This window comes from Labeo rohita, chromosome 8, assembly GCF_022985175.1.
Source record: "Labeo rohita strain BAU-BD-2019 chromosome 8, IGBB_LRoh.1.0, whole genome shotgun sequence".
Taxonomy (NCBI): domain Eukaryota; kingdom Metazoa; phylum Chordata; class Actinopteri; order Cypriniformes; family Cyprinidae; genus Labeo; species Labeo rohita.
Genome location: NC_066876.1, coordinates 14,510,537 through 14,531,560, shown reverse-complemented (window position 1 = coordinate 14,531,560; position 21,024 = coordinate 14,510,537). Strand labels below are relative to the sequence as shown.

General features: G+C 34.6%; 1 protein-coding gene across 1 annotated transcript in view; it reads right to left on the bottom strand.

The window, feature by feature from the left end:
* Positions 1–5,753: 5,753 nt before the first annotated feature.
* The window catches only part of lmx1bb (LIM homeobox transcription factor 1, beta b), an 84,881-nt gene continuing 69,610 nt past the window's right edge, over positions 5,754–21,024 (bottom strand). Inside the window, exons 4-9 of the mRNA XM_051118004.1 lie at positions 18,805–19,037; positions 16,913–17,088; positions 15,484–15,561; positions 14,945–15,011; positions 9,213–9,371; positions 5,754–6,969 (exon numbers count right to left, since the gene is read on the bottom strand). Coding sequence (XP_050973961.1) covers positions 6,812–6,969; positions 9,213–9,371; positions 14,945–15,011; positions 15,484–15,561; positions 16,913–17,088; positions 18,805–19,037 — 871 coding nt within the window. The 3' untranslated portion in view covers positions 5,754–6,811. The remainder of the gene's footprint in view (positions 6,970–9,212; positions 9,372–14,944; positions 15,012–15,483; positions 15,562–16,912; positions 17,089–18,804; positions 19,038–21,024) is intronic.

Genomic DNA, 21,024 nt, shown 5'->3' with positions numbered 1-21,024 from the left:
ATTCCTGGTGTAAATACACCCTAAAGATCACCATTTTTTGCCATTTTTGGCAAACCTAAAGATACCGAACCTAAAGGCATAGTAATACGTTCACAACCTGATTGGTTGGGTTGAATGACGTATATTTCATGATGGAGCTCACCAAACACCCCGACCAACGGAGAAGGTGTGTTCGACTTAAAGTGGCGCTGCGGGTGTACCCATTCACTTATCGGCCTGCTCAGCACTGATTGAAGTCAAATTCACCTAATGCCGTCTGCTGGACTAAGCGTGCTCATTGCATGTGTATGATTTTATTTTTACCACCTGCAAACTTACAAGGAGCTCATAAAAGGCACTTTACCTCCTCTTTCCTCCATGTTTGCCCTCTGCTCACTTTGTTTTGGATGTTCCCTTCATGAAATAATGTCGCATAGCATCGCATCCTGTCGTTACTTCCTGTTTTTGGTTTGTTTAGAAGTATTTGGTCCGTATTGCGTTAATATTTAATTCAAACCGCACCAGAGTTCGTTTGGAAGTGGACCAAGACTCACAAACTCTGTCGTGATTGCTCTGTTAGTGCCTGAACCCTGGTGCGCACCAAACAAGCGGACTGAGACTGCTAAAAAGACGGGTCTCAGTCCTCTTCCAAACAAACGAAACAAATGAAATATGAACGCAACACAGACCAAATACTTCTAAACAAACCAAAAACAGAAGTAATGACAAGATGTGACGCTTGCATCATGATTTCACAAAGGGAACAAGAGGGTATCCAAAACAAAAAGAGCAGAGAGCAAACATGGAGCAACGAGGAGGTAAAGTGCCATTTATGAGCTCATTTATGAGTTTGCAGATGGTGAAAAAAAAATTACATACATGCAATAATGAGCGCGCTTAGTCCAGCAGACGGCATTGGGTGTATTCGACTTAAAGTGGACCAATTAGTGAATGGGTACTTTGATGTCATACACCCGCAGTGCCGCTTTAAGTCGAACACACTTTTTCCTTTTTGTTTGGAGTGTTTGGTGAGTTCTGTCACAAAATATACATCATTCAACCCAACCAATCAGGTTGTGAATGTATCACTATGTCTTTAGGTTTAGTATCTTTAGGTTCGCTGTCAAAAATGCCAGGACCAAATTTATCATTTTCTTTATTGGTCCGGACCAGCTGGACCAAACGAACCAGACTACAAGTGTGAACACACTCAGAGTCCGTCTTAATCATACCAAACATGACAAGTGTAAACAAACACATACAGTGTGAGAGAGTCGCTCTGCTGCACAAATGCATGTCTACTGTGCATTGTGTGTTTTTATGTGTGGTTTCGGTAATTTACAGCGGAGATACCCACATGGAAAGAACCTATATGAGGATATATGCGCATATATGAAACCTATATGCAGTATATATGCACATATATGATAATATATATGCTGCATATATGCGTATATATGCCACATATAGGCAAAATTGAGGTGCATATATGTGCATATACAGGCCATATAGGTCTCCTGTATTGCTTCTTTATATCCACAAAAAAGCCCTATATGTACATATAAGATATGTCTCCTATATAGCTCATGGCAGGATCTGGTCATTTTAGCTCATATCTCACTTTGGCAACTGTCATACATGATGCCTAGCTCATATTTTCTATTATCAAGGCAAAAACTAAGAACTAACTAAAAAAAAAAAAAAAAAATGCAAAAAACATGTGCGAACATGTGAAATTGGTATCACATGTAATTGGCATGTTATGGAATTTACCCACACGGAAATAACCTATATAAACATATATGTTTTAATATAGGTTTTGATATAGGTTTTTAATATATGTGACATATATAAAATTGGCCGTTTTCCTATATGTACATATATGTGCATATATGTACATATATGTACATATAATATAGGAAAACGGCCAATTTTATATATGTCACATATATTAAAAACCTATATCAAAACCTATATTAAAACATATATGTTTATATAGGTTATTTCCGTGTGGGTATGTGTGTCATCTGAAAGTTTTGGATCCATTTAGTTTTTCTCCACCAGAGCTGCTCCTGTCAGTTTTGTGTTCTGCGCTCTCCACCCACACAAGCTGTTGCCGGTTAATGTGATATGTCGAACATCACCAGACCAAACCCGGAAAACAGGTCTCATCGCTTCTGCTTGTCAGAGACGTGCTAATAGCCGTATTAAATAATGGCGATATCGACAGACTTTTAAGGTCCTTTAATTCAATCTTTATATATCAACGTTTGTGAAAAGAATAAAAATAAAAAACTTTTATATATCAATCCACATATGTGATGGACATTCGTTATGATCATCTTTAGTATCTACTTTGAAGGCATCTTGAGTAAATCAGCTTCATATATATGCAAACACGTGAACCGGAAGCAACGAGACCTGCTTAGCAGAATGATATTGGTCCACATTTACACAGCAGCAGAATATGGTTGTCAGTCCTGTAATTGAGTCCTTAATACAGTTACGTTCACACACAGTAGTTATTTACAGGCGTTACAATTCTGTAACCCTACTGACACACGTTAATCTTCAGGACTCACAACCGCATTCTCACTCGCAAAAATACATTAAGTATTTCTCAAAATGAATAAAAACAAAGAAATGCAAACTCAGAGTATGACACAAACCTGCAAAATGTAATGTTAAATAACGCAAATAACCTTTATGCATTTAATCCAGTTTTATTAACCAACATCTTTGCTGCTGACCTTCGATGATCTAGTTTTACCACACTAAAATCAAAAATGACTTTGAATTAAGCCACATTTGTATTTAATTTTGTTTATTGCTGAAGAGTGTTGAACCTTCTTCTCTTGCATTCAACTGTACAGACATGAATTTACTCTTCCTTTAGCCTGAGGCTGATTTATTTCACTTTTTGGTGTGAAAGGGCTTCTACATTTGCCAAAAAACTGAACTTTTTATGTTAAAAACAAACAAGCAAGCCCTGCCCAGATTTAAGAAGTAATGCAAAAGTATTGTAACACATTACTTTCCATAAAAAGTAACTAATGTAGTATTGCAATGCATTACTTTTAAAAGTAACTTTTCCCACCACTGTTCATAACTGATCACAAGTTCACGTTCACATCTGCCTCTATCCAATCAACAACCGACAGACTGATCCAAGTACACGTTCTACATTTTTTCTTTTCATTAATCAGTTTCACTTGGATGTATGTCAGAGTTCAGAAGGAATCTGTCAATTCCTTTGTATTATGACTTTAGAAGAGCCAGTTGTGTTTTTGATAGTGTTTGTTTTTCTACAGAACACACCAGCCTGAACATTACAGCTTACTAAAAATAGTAAATATGATGCTATTGTTGTCGGAATTTACTGATCTGTTACTAAAACAGAATCTTGAAGAATGTTTCTGTTGTTGTTGTCAATCTTTAGCTGCAGGACAGCTATTGCGACATCTTTCCAGGAATGTAATATGAAGACTGTACAAAGTATACAATGCTGGTACAACCACATATGTTGGTACAATATGAGTCACGTGACTAAACATGCGTCACTATTTTCAGATGTTGCGTTTTCACAGTAAACACTATGATGTGAAAATGACGTTGTGAAATTGGACAAAAGGCCAAAAGAGAGAGAAATGTTGTGTTTTGTTAATGTGGACATAACCCTTGATTCAGTTTGTGTCTGAATTCTCAAATAATTGATTCCACTCATTGAAATGCAAAGGCTTGAGTAAAAGTGGGTGGTCAGTATGGGAAGGAATGAGAGAAATGCATTTCCAGAGGAAGCCACGTAGAGGTCAACGGGTCGAACAGAGTGCCACTCGCTTCCCCCTTCTTTGCATGCGAGGAGCTGCGGTGTCACTGTAGATCCAGGCTTGGCGAGGTTCCTGCGGTGGATCTGCTGATAAGGCCTGCTCTGACAGAGTCTCGATGAGCAACCACACCTATTAACACCTGTGATGGCAGATGAGAGCGAGATAAGGGGAGAGATACACCACCACCTGATCATCAGAGAGGGCCGGCTTGCAGCGCTGGTACTAGATCTGGCCTCCAGGCCTCTGCCTGCTGAGGAATCCAAACCTGTCCTGGATTAATTTACGGCCTCCGCGACTTGGAAAGCAAAAGCTGTACCAACACGCATTCGTGAGCTCAGTGTGTGGCATGTGATGCGTGATCGTGTGACACGTGTGACTCATGCTCGCAAAGCTTTGTTCCCGTCTCCAGTAACTCAAAACCTATTGTTGTAAGAAGACAAATTATATCCTCCGGTAAACATATTGACTTCATAGAAAACGTCCACTCAGGGCTTCATAATTAGGCATGTGTGACAGATGGAATATGCATTACAATGTGTGCACCATTATGCTTTTTTGTTTAGTCTGAGTATGTTATTAATATTTTAGTTTTATGTTGTTTTCTTTAATTATTATTTCTTCTTGCTGTTATACTTGAAGGCATATTTTAACTCAAGTCTTACTTTATGCATCAGTAGATGTTTCCAATAATTAAATAATAATTCATTATATAATATAAATTAACATTTAATTTATTACTAAATATATAATATTTAATTAATACAAATACAAAGTAATTAACGTTTAAATAAGAATATAAATTCTGAGTAAAGCAGTGCTTCCATCCATTGTTATTAAAGATTTGGTTCATATTTTGAATAAGATTTTATCTTTTGAATAAGACTTTTAAGTTCTAGTCATTTAGATTTTTTTTTCTTTTGTCATTTCTATTATTTTGTTTAGTTTTATGCCTGTTGTTTTTAATAAGTCTTAGTTTTCAATTTTAAATATTTCAATATTACTACTTTAAAATAAAAATTAGAAATTTGGCAACTGGCTGAAATTAATAAGTTTCTTTTTATTATTTTATTTTATATTTTTTATTTTTATTTCAAGTAATGTTTAAGTAAATAAAATGTTTTATTTTTGTTGTTATTTTGTTTTGTTTTAGTTAACAATAATAACTCTGTTTCCATCCTATGTGTTTAAGGAAAGAAAATCTTTATGTAAATCTTAAAATTAATATGTTTATAGTTTGTTTAGTTTAAGTCTGTATACTTTTTATTAAGTCTTAGTTTTCAGTTTAGTTATTTTATTATTTTATTATTTCTATTTTAAACAAAAATGAGAAATGTAGCAGCTGGCTGGAATAAGTTTTTTAATTTAATTTAATTTAATTTAATTTAATTTAATTTAATTTAATTTAATGTTTTTAATTTAATTGTATTTAATTTAATTGTATTTAATTGTATTTAATTGTATTTATTTATTTATTTATTTATTTATTTAAGGTTTTAGTTTTAGTTCCATCCCATGTATTCAAGGAAACAGAAACTTTATGTAAAGCTTAAAATTAATATGTCTATAGTTTTTATTAAGTCTTAGTTTTCAGTTTTAGTTATTTTAATATTTCTACTTTTTTTTAAGAGAAATTTGGCAACTGGATAAAATAAATAAATAAATAAATAAATAAATAAATAAATAAGTAAGTATTTAATTGTATTTAATAGAATTTTATTTTAATGAAAATGTTTTTTTATGGTTTTATTTTTAGTTAATAATAATAACCGTTTCCATCCCATGTGTCCAAGGAAATAAAATCTTTATGTAAATCTTAAAATGAAAAGAAAAAGAAAATCAGTATTACTAACTAAAAGAGAAGTAAATGAAAAATGTACATTATGTAAATAATAAACAATGTACTCAAACAGTCTTGTGGAAGCTACAAAATCAAGGAGAAAAGGACTTTATTCATTGTACCAACAGACTTTGGCAAATTAGCAATCTTCGCATTTGGAAATGCATTTTTCGGCAATGTCAGGGCTGAAACAAATAAATAGCACATTTTTTTTTTGCAGATGTACATTGCTGGAATAAAGATACATTGTTCTTTCTAAGTAAAAGACATACAAGTGTGGTGTGAAATTAATGCATCAGCTACTTAAACATGATTTTCTCCTTTTTAAATAAAGCTTTTCAGTTTCTTAAGTACCTTCAAAAGCATGTTTTAGTTAAATAAATAGAATGATCTCCATTTTTAACATGCACAACTGATTTGTTTGGGAAAAGTATATATACACATGGTTCGAGCTTTCAATGACAGTACCTTACCATCGCACACAGGTGAGGAGACTGGAACACACACACATACACACACTCACACACACTAACATACTTACAAATGCAGATACACTATACATATCTCCCCCTCTACGCCTCTCTACATCGAGGGCTAACCTATCAAAGTGATAAAAATGCAATGCTGAACGTAATGAAAAAGAGGAAATTATGAGTCCGAACATCACATTTTTAACATCTGAACAACACAAGATTTTTTTTTCCATTTTTTCAATTTTTTTTTAAACGTAACAATCACAAAGATATGGATTCATGCATTATGAGCTTTTTGTCTTGATCTTCCGCCTCTCCCGGCAGGAAATCATAAGTCGAGGCTTGATGCTTCAGTGACGTCAAACCGTACATCAATACTCTTTTTTTCCACAAGTCGATGAGGATAAGATGAAATGCTACTTCTGAGAAAGTCATGTACAAACAATCTACAAGTAACTAGAAAAAAAATCTCAGCCTCAGGCGCCTGGGCGTCCAGAGTTGGCGCTTCGCTGCAGAAATAAGGACGTAAGTCTTCAAGTTCACTCGTCTTTTCTGTTTTTGCCTGTTTGTCTATCTAAGATGTTTCGCCTTTGAGCTTGGTTGACGATTCTGTTGTATTTCCTTGATAGGCGGCGTCTGACTAGTGAGCTGCAGCGAAGTGACCCACTTTTGCCTTTCCCTGTCTGTTTAGGTTTTCATGAAGCAAAGTAGGAGCTCTGCATGGAATAGAGTCGGTCGATGGGATTCCCGACTCTCGCTTGCATTGAGCCCGCCTCGGACGAGGCCATGAAGCAGTCACTAAGGCTGGTCAATGAAGTGTCGCTGTCAATGTCGTGGAATATCGAGTCGTTTCCTGTGGTGAAAGAAAAGAGAAAACGGTGGTCAATATTATGCTTTTTTTTTTTTTTGGTCTGAATCTTCAGTTAATCTTTAATTATTCAAAAACATTTTAAAAGTAAAATGACCTAAATACACATGTTTTATAATTATCATGTTTTTAATTTAATTGTATTAAAATTACATTCATTAAACTTAAATTAATTTAGATTTTTTTGGGAGGCAAGTCAATAACATAATGAAGAAAAAAAAAACATTGTTAAATTGTTTGCATAATCTTTAATCATGATCATTACTTAATTTATTTATTTTTTAAATGCTATTTATTTATTTTTTGAAAATGTAAAAGCCAACATGCAGAAACATATCAGCGTTATTTTAGTATTACCGACATATTTTATATATTGGGGGTCTTTTGTATATATATATATATATATATATATATAATCTTGAAAACATTGTTAGATTGTTTAGCATAATCTTTTATCATGATCATAATTTATTAATAATATTTATGTAAAACCGAACGTGCAGAAACATATCAGCGTTATTTTGGTACCACCATATATATTATATTTTCTGTTTTCATTTCACAAAGTTTTTTTCAGTTTTAGCAGTTTATATATATATATACATATATCTTTTTTTTCTTTTTTGGTTCATTTGCTATTTTTATTTTATCCATTTTCATTTTAATGTTCGATAAAGTTTTAGTAATTTGGTTGAGATTATGTTATTTCTTTTTTATTTTATTTTATTTCAATTTTTGACAAAGTCTTAGTAATTTTGTTGAGGTTTTAGGGTTTAGTCGTTTTTGGGGTTCTTTTGTATATATGTCTATATATACAAAATATACCAACAGACTTTGGCAAATTATCAATCTTCGCATCTGGAAATGCATTTTTTCGTATATATCTATATCTATATCTATATCTATATATATATATATATTATAATTTATTTTACTTCTGTTATTTTATTTTGAGTAATGAAAATGATTTTTTGGTTTTAATTTTTTTAATTTATTTCTTTTTTGGTTTTAGTTAACTATAATAACCTTAAAATATATCGTTTTTTTTTTTTAAGTAAGTGATATCATAGTGAGGACCCTTGCAGATTCTCAAGAGTGTGTGTCAAATATGTCTTTTTATAGTAAGGGCAAAATGTCATGTAAGCAATGATAAAACGATGATATTTATGAATGAATAGTAATTAATTCAGGAATTAATAATATTTTTACATAACTTTCAAGACAAAAATGGAAACAGTCACAGACCCTTGATATGAAAAGTCAATCTTCACGAAAACAACATCAAATTTATGTCTGTTCAATAATGTATTTGTATGGGATCCCACTTTCCAGACAACTGGATATTGCTAAACGAAATGGTTTCTCACTAACAACCGAGCTAATAGCAAATGTTTACTTGTGAGCTAATCTTTCGGCTCTATCATTTTCCTTGTGGGCACAGTTAGCCGTAATACGCTTTCCAGTACTTAATGACACCATTCCGCAAGACAGTGACAGGTTGATGGGCTATGGTTTTTTAATGAGCTGGCAATGTTGTCTGTCCCTGCTGTTCTCCCATAAAAACCCACGCTGGAGTGTGATGAGACCGGGGATTTGGGCCTTGCCATTCAGGAGGATGAATGACAAGACACTTGGGACCTGTTCTTAGGCTGCCTGTGACCGATGTCTCCAGATTTATGTGGCTAATGCTTGAAGTTAATGTCAATAATATTGAGAAGAACCAGAGTTGTGCAGAAACAGCCTCGCTCTGAGGAATCGCAGTTCTCTTCCTACCCAAACTTCATACCGAATTTTGTCAAATGTGGCTAGCTCGCGATGGTTTTGCTCAATGTGTTGTTTTGCTAGCAGACCCATGGATGCTTTCCCATGGTACTTTGTGCGTCAGTCATCATGGTTAACCATTGTTGTTTTACATGGCGCACCACAGATCATCGTTCGGCTCCTTAACGAAAATCCAATAGACGGTGTCACACAGCATAACAGACTACACCATTAATCCCTACGAGACCCGGGCGAACGGGTGGCTCTGGGAACAGCGGATGAGGCCAGTATGGTTTTCGAAACACGCTGAATTCATTTGGAAGGAAAACTTCAAAATAAAGTGGTGCGTTTGTGTAATCTCATGAGGAAAGAAGGGTGGTATGCTTGCATTCTGTGAACCTTGTGGTCCAAACACATACCCCCGCTTCAGGGAGCAAACATGACAGAGCTCATGGGTTGATGCTCACCATATGGGTTCATGTGGTCACCGGGCATTTGAGGAGGGGTGAGGCCCTGCTGGAAGGGATCGGTGCTGTAACCGTTCTCCATGGCAACCATCTGTTGCTGGGCCGGAGCCAATGGCGTGTAGGAGTTCATCATTCCCTCCATCCGATTGGACATCACCTCTGGAAGGGAAAAAAAAAAAGAATTCGATCAGCCTCTGAGATATTCTCACGATAGGGATGACTGACATCATCTCTGCCAACTGGAGAGCGTAGTTAGTTTAACAACTGTACATAATGCAAAACATTAATGCTTCGTTTACTAGGAATTGTTCTTTCTAGCAGATTGGGTTTCTCCAAAAATCAAGGCTGAGTCTGGTATCTGCCCTAGAAATCAAGTTGAATTTCACAAAAACCAACAAACAAGAAACACTCTTGTTCTGTAGCGGGAGAAGACGCTGTGACACCAGCCCTATAGGGCAGTACTCTATGAGTCATACGCAATGCCGAGGGCTAGGAATGACTCTTGTGGCTTCCAGTCTGGAGCCCACCATCTCAGCCCTCTGCTTTTGAGTGGTGAGCTCTCGCAAGAAAGATGTCTGCATTTCATTTCTACAGGCTTCCACAAGTTTCCATTACATCTTCTACGCTGATGCAAAGACATCTGATGTTGAGTTTCACTACACTGACACTTTGCTAAGCCATATTCCACAATTCTACAAGTGACTGAGGATCACAGAAAAAACCCTGAAACTAAAAGATAGATAGATAGATAGATAGATAGATAGATAGTAGAAAAAGATAAATACATTTTTAATAAAAAATAAAAATAAAAAAACAAAAACAAAAAATAAATATAAATAGATATATAGATAGATAGCTAAAAAGATATAGATAAATAAAAAGACTACAATAAACAAAGAAAGACATACAAATAGATACAAATGAAAATAAAAACAAAACAAAAGAAAACAATAAATAAATACATAAATAAAGAGAGATAATAAATACATAGATAGATAGATACAAAGAAAGAAAGAAAGAAAGAAAGAAAGAAAAAAATTACATTAAAATAAACAAAAACAGAAAACAACACAAACAAATAAATAAAATTGATAGATAGAAAGTAAAATTGAAAATAAAAACAAAAAAGAAAACAATAAATAAATACATAAAGAGATAGATAATAGATAGATAGATAGATAGATAGATAGATAGATAGATAGATAGAAAGATAGAAAGATAGAAAGAAAGAAAGAAAGAAAGAAAGAAAGGAAGAAAAGAAAGAAAAAGAAAAAAATAGTATAGTAAAAATAGTAAAAATAGAAAGTAAAATTGAAAATAAAAACAAAAAAGAAAACAATAAATAGATAGATAGATAGATAGACAGATAGATAGATAGATAGATAGATAGATAGAAAAAAGAGAAAAATTAAATTACAAATAAAAAACAAAACCAAAAGAAATTAAAACAAACAAACAATAAATAAATAAATAAATAAAATGATAGATAAATAGATAACAAAAACAAAATAAATAAATAAATAAATAACAAAATAAATCATAAAATACAGATAGATAGATAGATAGATAGAAAGAAAACTAAAAAAAAAACAAATAAAGAAATACAAATAGATAGAAAATAAAATAAAAACAAAAGAAAACAATAAATAAATAAATAAATAAATAAATAAATAAAGAGATAGATAATAAATACATAGAAAGCAAGAAAGCAAGAAAGAAAGAAAGAAAGAAAGAGAAAAAGAAAAAGAAAAAATTACATTAAAATGTCAAAACATGATTCTTTTTTTTTTTTCATGATGCTTATTTTTGGTCCTACATAAACATTTAAATAAGAAAAATATAAAACGTGCTCCATATTTTAAATATCTTTAAAATCTTTTGTCCACCAAATAAAAAAAAAAATCAACATACATGCAGAAAAAAGGACCAATGCAACCCTTATGACTGTATATCAAGTCTGCAGCAAAAAAACCAAAAAAAACCCCACAATATTTATAATTATAATTATAATTTATAATTTATAATATTTGTACCATCCACAAAGTATGTCTTTATCTACAAAGCTTGTTTTTTTTTTTTTTTTTTTTTTTTTTTAAATATATAAAAGCTTTTACTTTTTTCCTGTTACTGAGCCAAATACATAAAGTTGTAAGCTAGCGGCAAAACTTTTAAATGCCCCTGAACCACAGCATGATGCAGCAAAGTCTTTTCTAGACCATTTTCACACCAATCACTTGCCCCATAGCTGAAACTATCGGAAAGCTGACACTTATAACCAAGACAGATAGGATTTACGATAACAAATATAACGATGCATTAACCGTGGGGCTCCAGTGGATGACATATTCCGGCCCAATTCCATGATTCATGACATCACGGACTACCCGAGACCGCTGAGGTATTTCCCAAAGGGGAGTCTGACTTCACAAGACTTCTCAATATCTCAGACCACCAGAATAGTTCATCTACACCTAGCTGTCTCTCTCGAGCGTCTCCATCACCCTATCATTTTCTTTCGCTTCTCTGAGAAAACATTTCGATTGGTTCACGAGGGTAAGGTTCATGACCAAAGATGGATCGCTATCTGACTTGAATTATCCCATTAAACGTGACACAGCCAAAGGCCACGAAAGTGCTGAAGCAAACACAGAGAAACTAGTGTCGATGTGATGACTTTACACTTCTGATGTTCGACAGTGATCTTTTTGCTCTGCGCAGCAGAGTCGAAGCTCCATAAATGAATGCATCGTGAGAATAGTCCAACATCGCTCTATAAAATAAAAGTATTATTGCTTGTGGTTTATCGCTGAAGATGATTCAATGATCGCCTGGATTATGGCTTTGCAGGAGAGCAGGCACAAGGGGGTCTGTTCAGCAATAAAACGTCAATATAAACCCTCAGTTTTCCACAAAATAAAGACAGGAAGACTTGCTCTCATCTCAAACAACTAAAATGTGTTTATAGTCTTTTTAGGAGCTAAAACGTAAATAAAATGTGCCAACAGATCTTAAATATATTATTAGCCACACATATTCAGTGGAATTAACATGTTTGATTATTAAAATCTAGCTCTGGGAAGAGCAAAAACTGTTATTATAGATTGCATTTAAAGAATTTAAAATGTAAATACACTGTGTGCTAACATTAAATGTTATTAGCCATACAGTGTAAGTAGGCATTAAATGTTTTGATTATTGAAATTTAGCCTTAAGTACAAGTAGTTTTTATTCAACGCAGCCATAAGAGGAAAGTGTGTTCTCTGTATTCAAACTTCATCTCTAAAATAAAACTGCTTTACAGTTATTTCCACAGTCTCTAAAGACAAAGGCAGAGAGTGAAGAAATAAATATGAGTGATGGAGGAATGGACTCCACTGCCTTACAACAAATATTTGTACAGGAATTAAGACTCTTGAGCTGTAGAGGAAACATTTGTCCTCCTCCGTAGAGCTTGGAATAATATTCTTCACATTTCTATTTTCCAGACAGTCTCATCCAAGCTCATCTGTTACAGAAGCTCAGTTGGATCGTCTCTGCAACATATTAACTGTCGAACTGTCGACGGATTAGCTCTTTAACACTCTCAAATGAAAAATCAGGCTAAAAAACGCTGTTAATACGTGGAATGTCGCCAAGCATGACCAGAAACAGATTGGCTTATAAATGTGAAGGCCGTGAACTCCGTGAGTGTGAAGATCGCAGACGCACAATGGCTCATCTTTTGCGCCCGGCTGCATGGCAACTTGAGACAACCGCTGTACTGAAACCGGGATGCTGGGTCACTTCCAGCAAAGGAGGGAACGAGGTGGGTGGATCGGTCAAAGTGGAGGCAACTTCAATGCGCTTGTGTTGTAAATTAATTCATCCACCTCCACACTTCCTCCCTCACATGAGAGCTGCACTCGTTTTTTTTTTTCCTAATCAACAGTGACAAGGGGTCATCGCCTGTGTCGCTCGCCTTGTTTTTGGGAGGGTGGACACGACTCAACCCGCAAGGGGTGATGTGGAAGGAGGTCAGTTGGGATACCCCACTTTCTACCCATAGATATTCTTTTAAAAATTTAAAAATCTAAGTTATGAAGTCGTAAAACCTTTTATGATTCATGCAAAGTAAAAGTTCTAGTAAACGCGATAAAAGTTTAAGTAAATGTTTTTGACTGTAGTATTCTCAGCTGTGTTTTATTGAAGCCTGTTTCCACCACTAAATTAAAAAAAGAAGAATCTCACAATTCTGACTTTATAACTAATAACTGTGCCTTTTTTCTCACACAATTTTAAGTTTACATCTCGAAATTCTGACTTTTTTTTAGAATTGTGAGATTTAAACTTGCAGTTCTGACTTTTTTTTCTCAGAATTTTGAGTTTATATTTTGTAATTCTGACTTTATAACACACAAAAATGAAAGAATTCTGAAAATTGTGAGTTTGTATCCCACTGTTCTGGTTTTACAACTTGCAACTGTGAATTTATTTTCTTACACTTCCAGAATTGCGAGAGAAAAAAGTCATAATTGACAGATATAAACTTGGAATTACAGGAAAAAAGTCAGATTTGTGAGTAATAAACTTGGAATTGCAAGAAAAAAGGCAGAATTGTGAGATACAAACTTGCATTTGTGAGAAAAACGTCACAATTGTGAGATACAAACTCACATTTGCAAGAAAATAGTCAGAACTGAGAGATAGAAACTTAGAATTGTGAGAATAAAGTCCGAATTTTGAGATACAAACTCACATTTACAAGAAAAAAAGTACAATTTTGGGTTTTTATCTCTCAATTCTGACTTTCTCGAAATAGCGATTTTATATTTCACTATTTTGATTTTACACATAGCAATTGCAAGTTTATATCATGCAAAAAAGTCAGAACTGTGAGATATAAACTCAAAATTGTGGGAAAAAAGTCAGAATTGAGAGATACAAACTTACATTTTGCGAGAAAAGTCAGAATTGTGAGATACAAACTTGCATTTGTGAGAAAAAAGTCAGAATTGCAAGAGATAAATTTAAAATTGTGGGAAAAAAGTCAGAATTGACAGATACAAACTTGCATTTGCGAGAGAAGTCAGAATTGCAAGATATAAACTCGGAATTGTAAGAAAAAAGTCAGAATTGTGACATACACACTCGCATTTATAAGAAAAAAAGTCTAATTGTGAGTTTTTATCTCGCAATTCTGACTTTCTTGAAATAAAGATTTTATATCCCACTTTATACATTTTATGACTTTATACATTGCAATCGCAAGTTTACATTACACAAAAAGTGAGAATTGTGAGATACAAACTCGCATTTGTGAAAAGTCAGAATTGTGAGATATAAACGTAGAATTGCTTGAAAAAAGTCAGAACTGTGAGATACAAACTCGCATGTGCAAGAAAACAAGAATTCAATTTGACAAGTTTATATCCCTCTATTCTGACTTTATACATCGCAATTACGAGTTTATATTACTCATTTCGGCTAAAAAAAAGTCAGAATTGCAAGATGTAAACTTGCAATTGGCTGAAAAAAAAATCTGAATTGCGGGCTAAAAACTCACAAATGCTATTTTTTAAATTTTTGCAGAAAACGGGGTTCAATAGCTTCTCAATTATTTTAATACATAAAATTTAATTCCAAAAACCCTCTACAGATTGGAGACAAATGCTATTTATTTATGTTAATTTACACCTTAAAGTCGTGTTTCGGACCGATGTGGTTGCCTTCAAGTTCATGTCAGGACATTTTACCTTGGCCCAGTCTTTGGGAGTTCTGCTGCTCCTGTTGCTGCTGCTGTCTCCGCGCCAACTTCTTCATCTGAAAAAATAACGATAAAAGCACAATCAGAAAACTTTCGCGACTCCCCAGACCAACTCTCGACTATCTAAAGAGAGATGCTCCTTGTTGTTCACCTCTGCTTGAACTACACCAAGCTTGATCTGGCTGCATTATATTATCCACAGCCTTTTGAAGATAAAATCAGGGCTCTGAGGTGGGTTTCAGACGCTAACGTAAGAGCAGGATGGATGTGAATACATCTCTCTCGAACTCTTGGGGAGTTTTTTGTGGAATGCGTCGAGAGGTTAAGCTTCAGGCAGATAGCGACTGAGATTTGCTGTCTCGAGCCTCGCTTGCCTTTTCCCTTTTGGCAGCGGCTGCGAGGAGTTTAGTGCGTTGTTGGAGGATTACTTGCAAATTGTTGTGTTATCTGGTCCTTGGATGTACATTATCGGGTTTGCGCGAGTAATACTGGATGATTAATAAGGCAGTGTACAGGGGCTGGACTCACCTTAGCTCTTTGGTTCTGGAACCACACTTGAACCACGCGAACGCTCAGGCCCGTCTCTGCAGCCAGTGTCTCTCTTACCTAGATTATACGACAAAAATTATTCATTTATTTAGCAAAGAGTCCACATAATATATGGAAGCCCATTTCCATGTCAGAGTGTTTTTAAAAATAACTTCTCTTGCTACTTCATCATATTTCACAATTGCGATGTTAACTGCAACTCGTAACAGACTTTATTTTATGTAATTGTAACTATCTCTTACAATGTTACCATGCGATTTTATTTCACAACTGCAACTGCGTATCTTGTAATTGTGACTTTTTCTCGTAAGTACACTACGAGTCAGTAAGATATTTTTAAAGAATGTTTTTTAAAGACATCTCTTCTGCTCACCAAGCCTGCATTTATTTGATCCAAATACAGCAAAAGCAGTAATATTGTGAAATGTTTTTACTATTTAAAATAACTGCTTTCTATTTGAATATATTTTAAAATGTAATTTATTCCTGTAATCAAAGCTAAAATTTAAGTATCATTACTTCCGTCATGTCGTGTCACATGATCCTTCAGAAATCTTTTTTTTTCCAGGATTCTTTGATGAACAGAAAGATCCAACACCAGCATTTATCTGAAATAAAAAGCTTTTGTAACATTATACACTATAACATTCAAAAGCTTGGAGTCAGTAATATATATATATATATATATATATATATATATAGGGGGGAAGAAATTATAGAAATTAATACTTTTATTTAGCAAGAATGCTTTAAATTGATCAAAAGATAATAGACATGTTTCAAAAGATTTTTATTTCAGATAAATGCTGTTCTTCTCAACTTTCTATTCATCAAAGAAACCAGAAAAAAATGTTTTCTGTTGGATCATGTGACTGGATGCTAAAAATTTAGCTTTTAAATTATTGAAATATATTCAAACAGAAAAGAGTTATTTTAAATAGTAAAAATATTTCTGAATTGTACTGTTTTTGCTGTACTTTGGATCAAATAAATGCAGGCTTGATGAGCAGGAGAAACTTCTTTTAAAACATTAAAAATCTTACTGCTCAAAAACTTTTGACTGGTAATATAAGACTTCATATCTCACAATTGCAATTTTATTTCATTTCATTATTGCAACTTGATTATTTCATAACTGTGACTTCATATCCCACAAATTATTCATATTTTTGTAATTTTGAGTATTTCTCACAAAAATCGCAACTTCATATCTCACAATTGCGTCATTAATTTCAGCTTCATACCTTTTTGAAACTGTATTACAAGTAATTGCGAAACAATTGCAAATTTATATCCAACAATGTGCCAATTTTTTATTTTAAACCTCACCTCATAATCACCCATTACCACAAATTACTTCTTAATGGTGTTCAAGAGACAGAAGAAACTGATATCTGGAGGAACTCACCTTCCGGCAGGGTTTGGAAGAAACCTCGAAGGAAGCTTTGAACGCACGTCTCTGCTGCGTGGTGAGTATGGTACGTGGTCGCTTGGGTCTTCTCGGGTCTTTCCCGTCGTCTCCCTTCCCGTTGCCTCCCGAGCCCTTCTCCGGCTTGATATCCAGTTCCTCATCTTCGCTTTTCTCTGGAAAGACATCCATAATTCATAGGAATCAGTACTTACTTTTAAAACTCTGCAACTTTTTAGACAGCCTGTTGATAAATAGATGTTTTTGTTCTTTTCAATTTCAGGAGATTCCGTCACAGTGCATCTATAATGAAAGGAGACACATGTGGTTTTAATACTTTTGTTATCAATTTATTAGTGCACGAGTGGGCCACATCCACTGCGAAACGGCAACTCTGACTGTGAAGTATGTGAATTTGTCATCGGACTGGACGTCGTGTCATTTAAAATTAATAGCGCGCGGCTTTGGCTGTTTTACACTATATAAATCTTTGATAAGAATCCAACACAGCGGATGCAACGTTTTGGGGAAGGTATGAACGTGGAGTACATATGGGAAATGAGGGCTAATATCCAGGGGAAGTGAAACAGATAGCAAAACCACGAATTCAAACAGTGAACATGCTTGCAGAAAGAAAGCCAACTCCGTGAGCAGATTTTAAACTGGCCAATCCATAAAGTTCAATATCTCGCCTCATATCGCAAAATGTACACTGCCTGTTCATATGAACTAATCAAAGTGTCTCAATTAGTCTAAGGTGATCCTCGGGCGGGTTAATCAAGCCTGCCCTGTGTCGTGATAATCTCTCTCAGTAGGTCCAGCTAATGTGCCATATTCACAAAATGGCTCCTGGCTTTCCTACTGTAATTATTATAGTCAAACCGGGGATTGGCTTTATTGTTCAGTGGGTGGAGGTTTCATCCAATAAGCCACATCAGCTTGTGTTTAATAGAATAATAATAGTAATTAAAAAAAAAAAGGTGCCAAACTCCATAACGTGGCCCGGTGCAAAAGTTAAAAACCCAAATGGGCACGTTCCCAGCGTGACTGTTTTTCGAGATTAAGGGCTTCTGCAATTTGGCACTAGTGGCTTTTGTGGCATCAGCAGTGAACATCTCTGGCGATTAGGCCTGCAAATGGTTTGGCCTTTTTAAGTGATCAGCGGGAGATACAAACATGATGGGCTGCTTCGGTCCTCTCTCTCATCTGTTTCTGATCTCGTTTTCTGCCAGTAGTGTGGTGTGCTGCAAACTAAACGAATTCCTTGAAATTACACTTCACTTCTTGCGCTCAGGTCAACTTAGAAGCACCGCACACACATACAAAAAAACGTACAAACGAAGAATAGAAAAAAGACAAATGTCCTAGAAAGTTGACGCAGTCTTGCTGAAGCATCTGACAAATTTCTAGGCGTTTGAGAGAGTGGACTGCGTGCATGTGTGCAAGTTTAAATGAAATCCACATGGGGATGGTAAAAAGTAAGGCTTGGTGAGATGCCTCATTACGGTGAAGTGAGGGAAACGGAGTCTGAGGGGCTGATAAGAAGTGAGGGGACACGGGGCCTGAAATCCCTCTTGTCACTCACAGGGATTCAAGCTTTTCTTTTCAGCAACTTAACTTGCTCACTTCAGACAGCACACTCCGACTTTTCTCTGTCAGAACTGCTCTTCCTTTGCTGGCTGTTGTTTAAAGGGGCCATGTCTTTCTATGTCTTTCTTTTGACTTTTTACCTCTGTATGTTCTTTGTGTTATCTGTCCATACAATTAAAGTCAATGTTGTATTGGCATTCATTGTATGAACAAAAAACACCTTCTTCTCTGCTCTCTAAAAATATTTTCATGAATACGCTGACATCATGGTCTGTGGTGTATAGATCAGTCTGCATTCATACCTGAGTCTGAGTCATCGGGGCTGACAGAGCCGAGCAGGTCTTTTTCTCTCTCATAGTCGTTCTTGCACAGCAGCTGTCCGTCCTTCAGTACAAATTCGTCCCCTTTCCTCAGCTGTCGGTCGCACACACAGCAGCAGAAGCAGTTGAGGTGGTACACGCACTCCAGCGCCCGCATCACAAACTCTGTGGGGGCGATTTTCTCCAGGCACCCGCTGCATTTGGTCGCAAATAACCTGAGAAAGTGACAGAGAAAGACAGAAATGTATAAGTGCTTGAAAAATCTGTCTAGAAAGAGCCAAACAACTTCAAAATGTAGCTCTAAAAGTTTGGGGTTGATAGGATTTTTTAAAGTTTTTAAAAAAAGAAGCCAAATCATGTTTTTCATTGTGCATTGCATTTAATCTCAATCAAACTGCAGTTGGGTTATTTTGATTAAGTAAAAAAAGCAACAACTGACACAATAAAACATGATAACATAATAAAAACATTTTTTTGCAAATAAACTGAAATGCTGAAGCAAATGCTGATTTGCTTTTTAAAAAAAACATTTCTTATTATCAGTGTTAACAGTTGCGCTCCTGAATGTTTTTGGAAACCAAGAAAGCTTAAAGAGTAATTTAGTTGAAATATTTGTAATATTTTAACCATCTTTACTGTCATTTTTGATCTACTTAATGTGTCTTTGTCAGTGTTGGGCAGTAACTAGTTACAGTAATAATATTACTTTTTGAAGTAACTAGTAGCGTAACTAATTACTAATAAAATTTCAGTAATAATATAAGTTACCATCCATAAAACAGCTTTTGATGTCTGAACTCCTACTGATTCGAAATCCAACAATCCAATAATTCCTAGATTTATTTTCATAATTTTCACGACTCACAGGCACATGAAGTCACCAGTGCAGCAGGCAAGCTTGGAATATGGAAGCTTACCTTCAGTGGATGGAAATACTGACATTACATTGCTTTTGTCAGGAAAAAAGATTATCTGAACACTGATGTTTCAGTTGTGGTGTTACTTTATATTACAAAATATGATAAATATGTGACCCTGGACCACAAAACCAGCCATAAGGGTCAATTTTTTGAAATTGAGATTTATACATCATCTGAATATCAATAAGCTTAATAAATAAGCTTTTATTTGAACTATTTGAAAATCAGGAATCTGAAAAAAATAAAATAAATAATATATATATATATATATATATATATATATATATATATATATATATATATTTTTTTTTTTTTAATAAAACATTAAAAAAATCTTATATCTCATATATATTTAGGGTAGGAAATTTGCAAAATATCTTAATTTTTGGCATCATTTTTTTTTTTGATAATTTTGACCCATACAATGTATGGTTGGCTATTGCTATAAATATACCTGTGCGACTTAAAACTATAAATATACTTTTGTGCTTCAGGGTCACATATGCTAAAATACAAAATGAAATATTATCGTATATGGGAGAAATTATAGCTACAATTAGCTTCAAACTATGACAATTAATGAGATTAATACAACACTTTTACTTAAAAGTCACCATCACCATTGACTGTTTGTAATAACGATCCAACGTGGATTTTGGTCAAATGATGAGGCAGAAATATATTATTAGTAACATTTTATGGGGAAGATATGCAATTTCACAACTTCTGTGGGGTGTGAAGGAAAAGTAATACAACTAGTGTAACTAATTACTGTTGCCTGAAAGTACGTAATGCTTTTGAAAGAAGTAACCAGTAACGAGTAATAAATGATTTTTTTAAGTAATGAGCCCAACAGCAGTCTTTGCCACATAAAAGTCATAATTCTTTAAAAAAATAAAAATAAAATCTTACCCACCCCAAACATTTCATGGCAATGTACATGTCTCACAAACCACTGAATTCTGTCATATTCACTTTTCAAATATTTGAACTACTTTAATGGAGGAAAAACATCATACAGTTTTGAAATGACATAACGATGTGTAAACAATGACAGAATTAAAATTGTTGGATGAACTGTCCCTTTAAGAGACTTAAAGGTACTGTAAGAGTGAAGCGTGAGTAGGCATCACAGCACAGTGAATGTCTTTACATGTGCTTGTCCATCATAGTTTGGTGATTAAGGGGGCAGGGGGCATGAGGTTGAGCCCCTGAGCGATCTGCTTTGACACTGGCTCATCTGTTAATGCAGCCTGGATAACTCCTCAACGCTTCAGCAGAA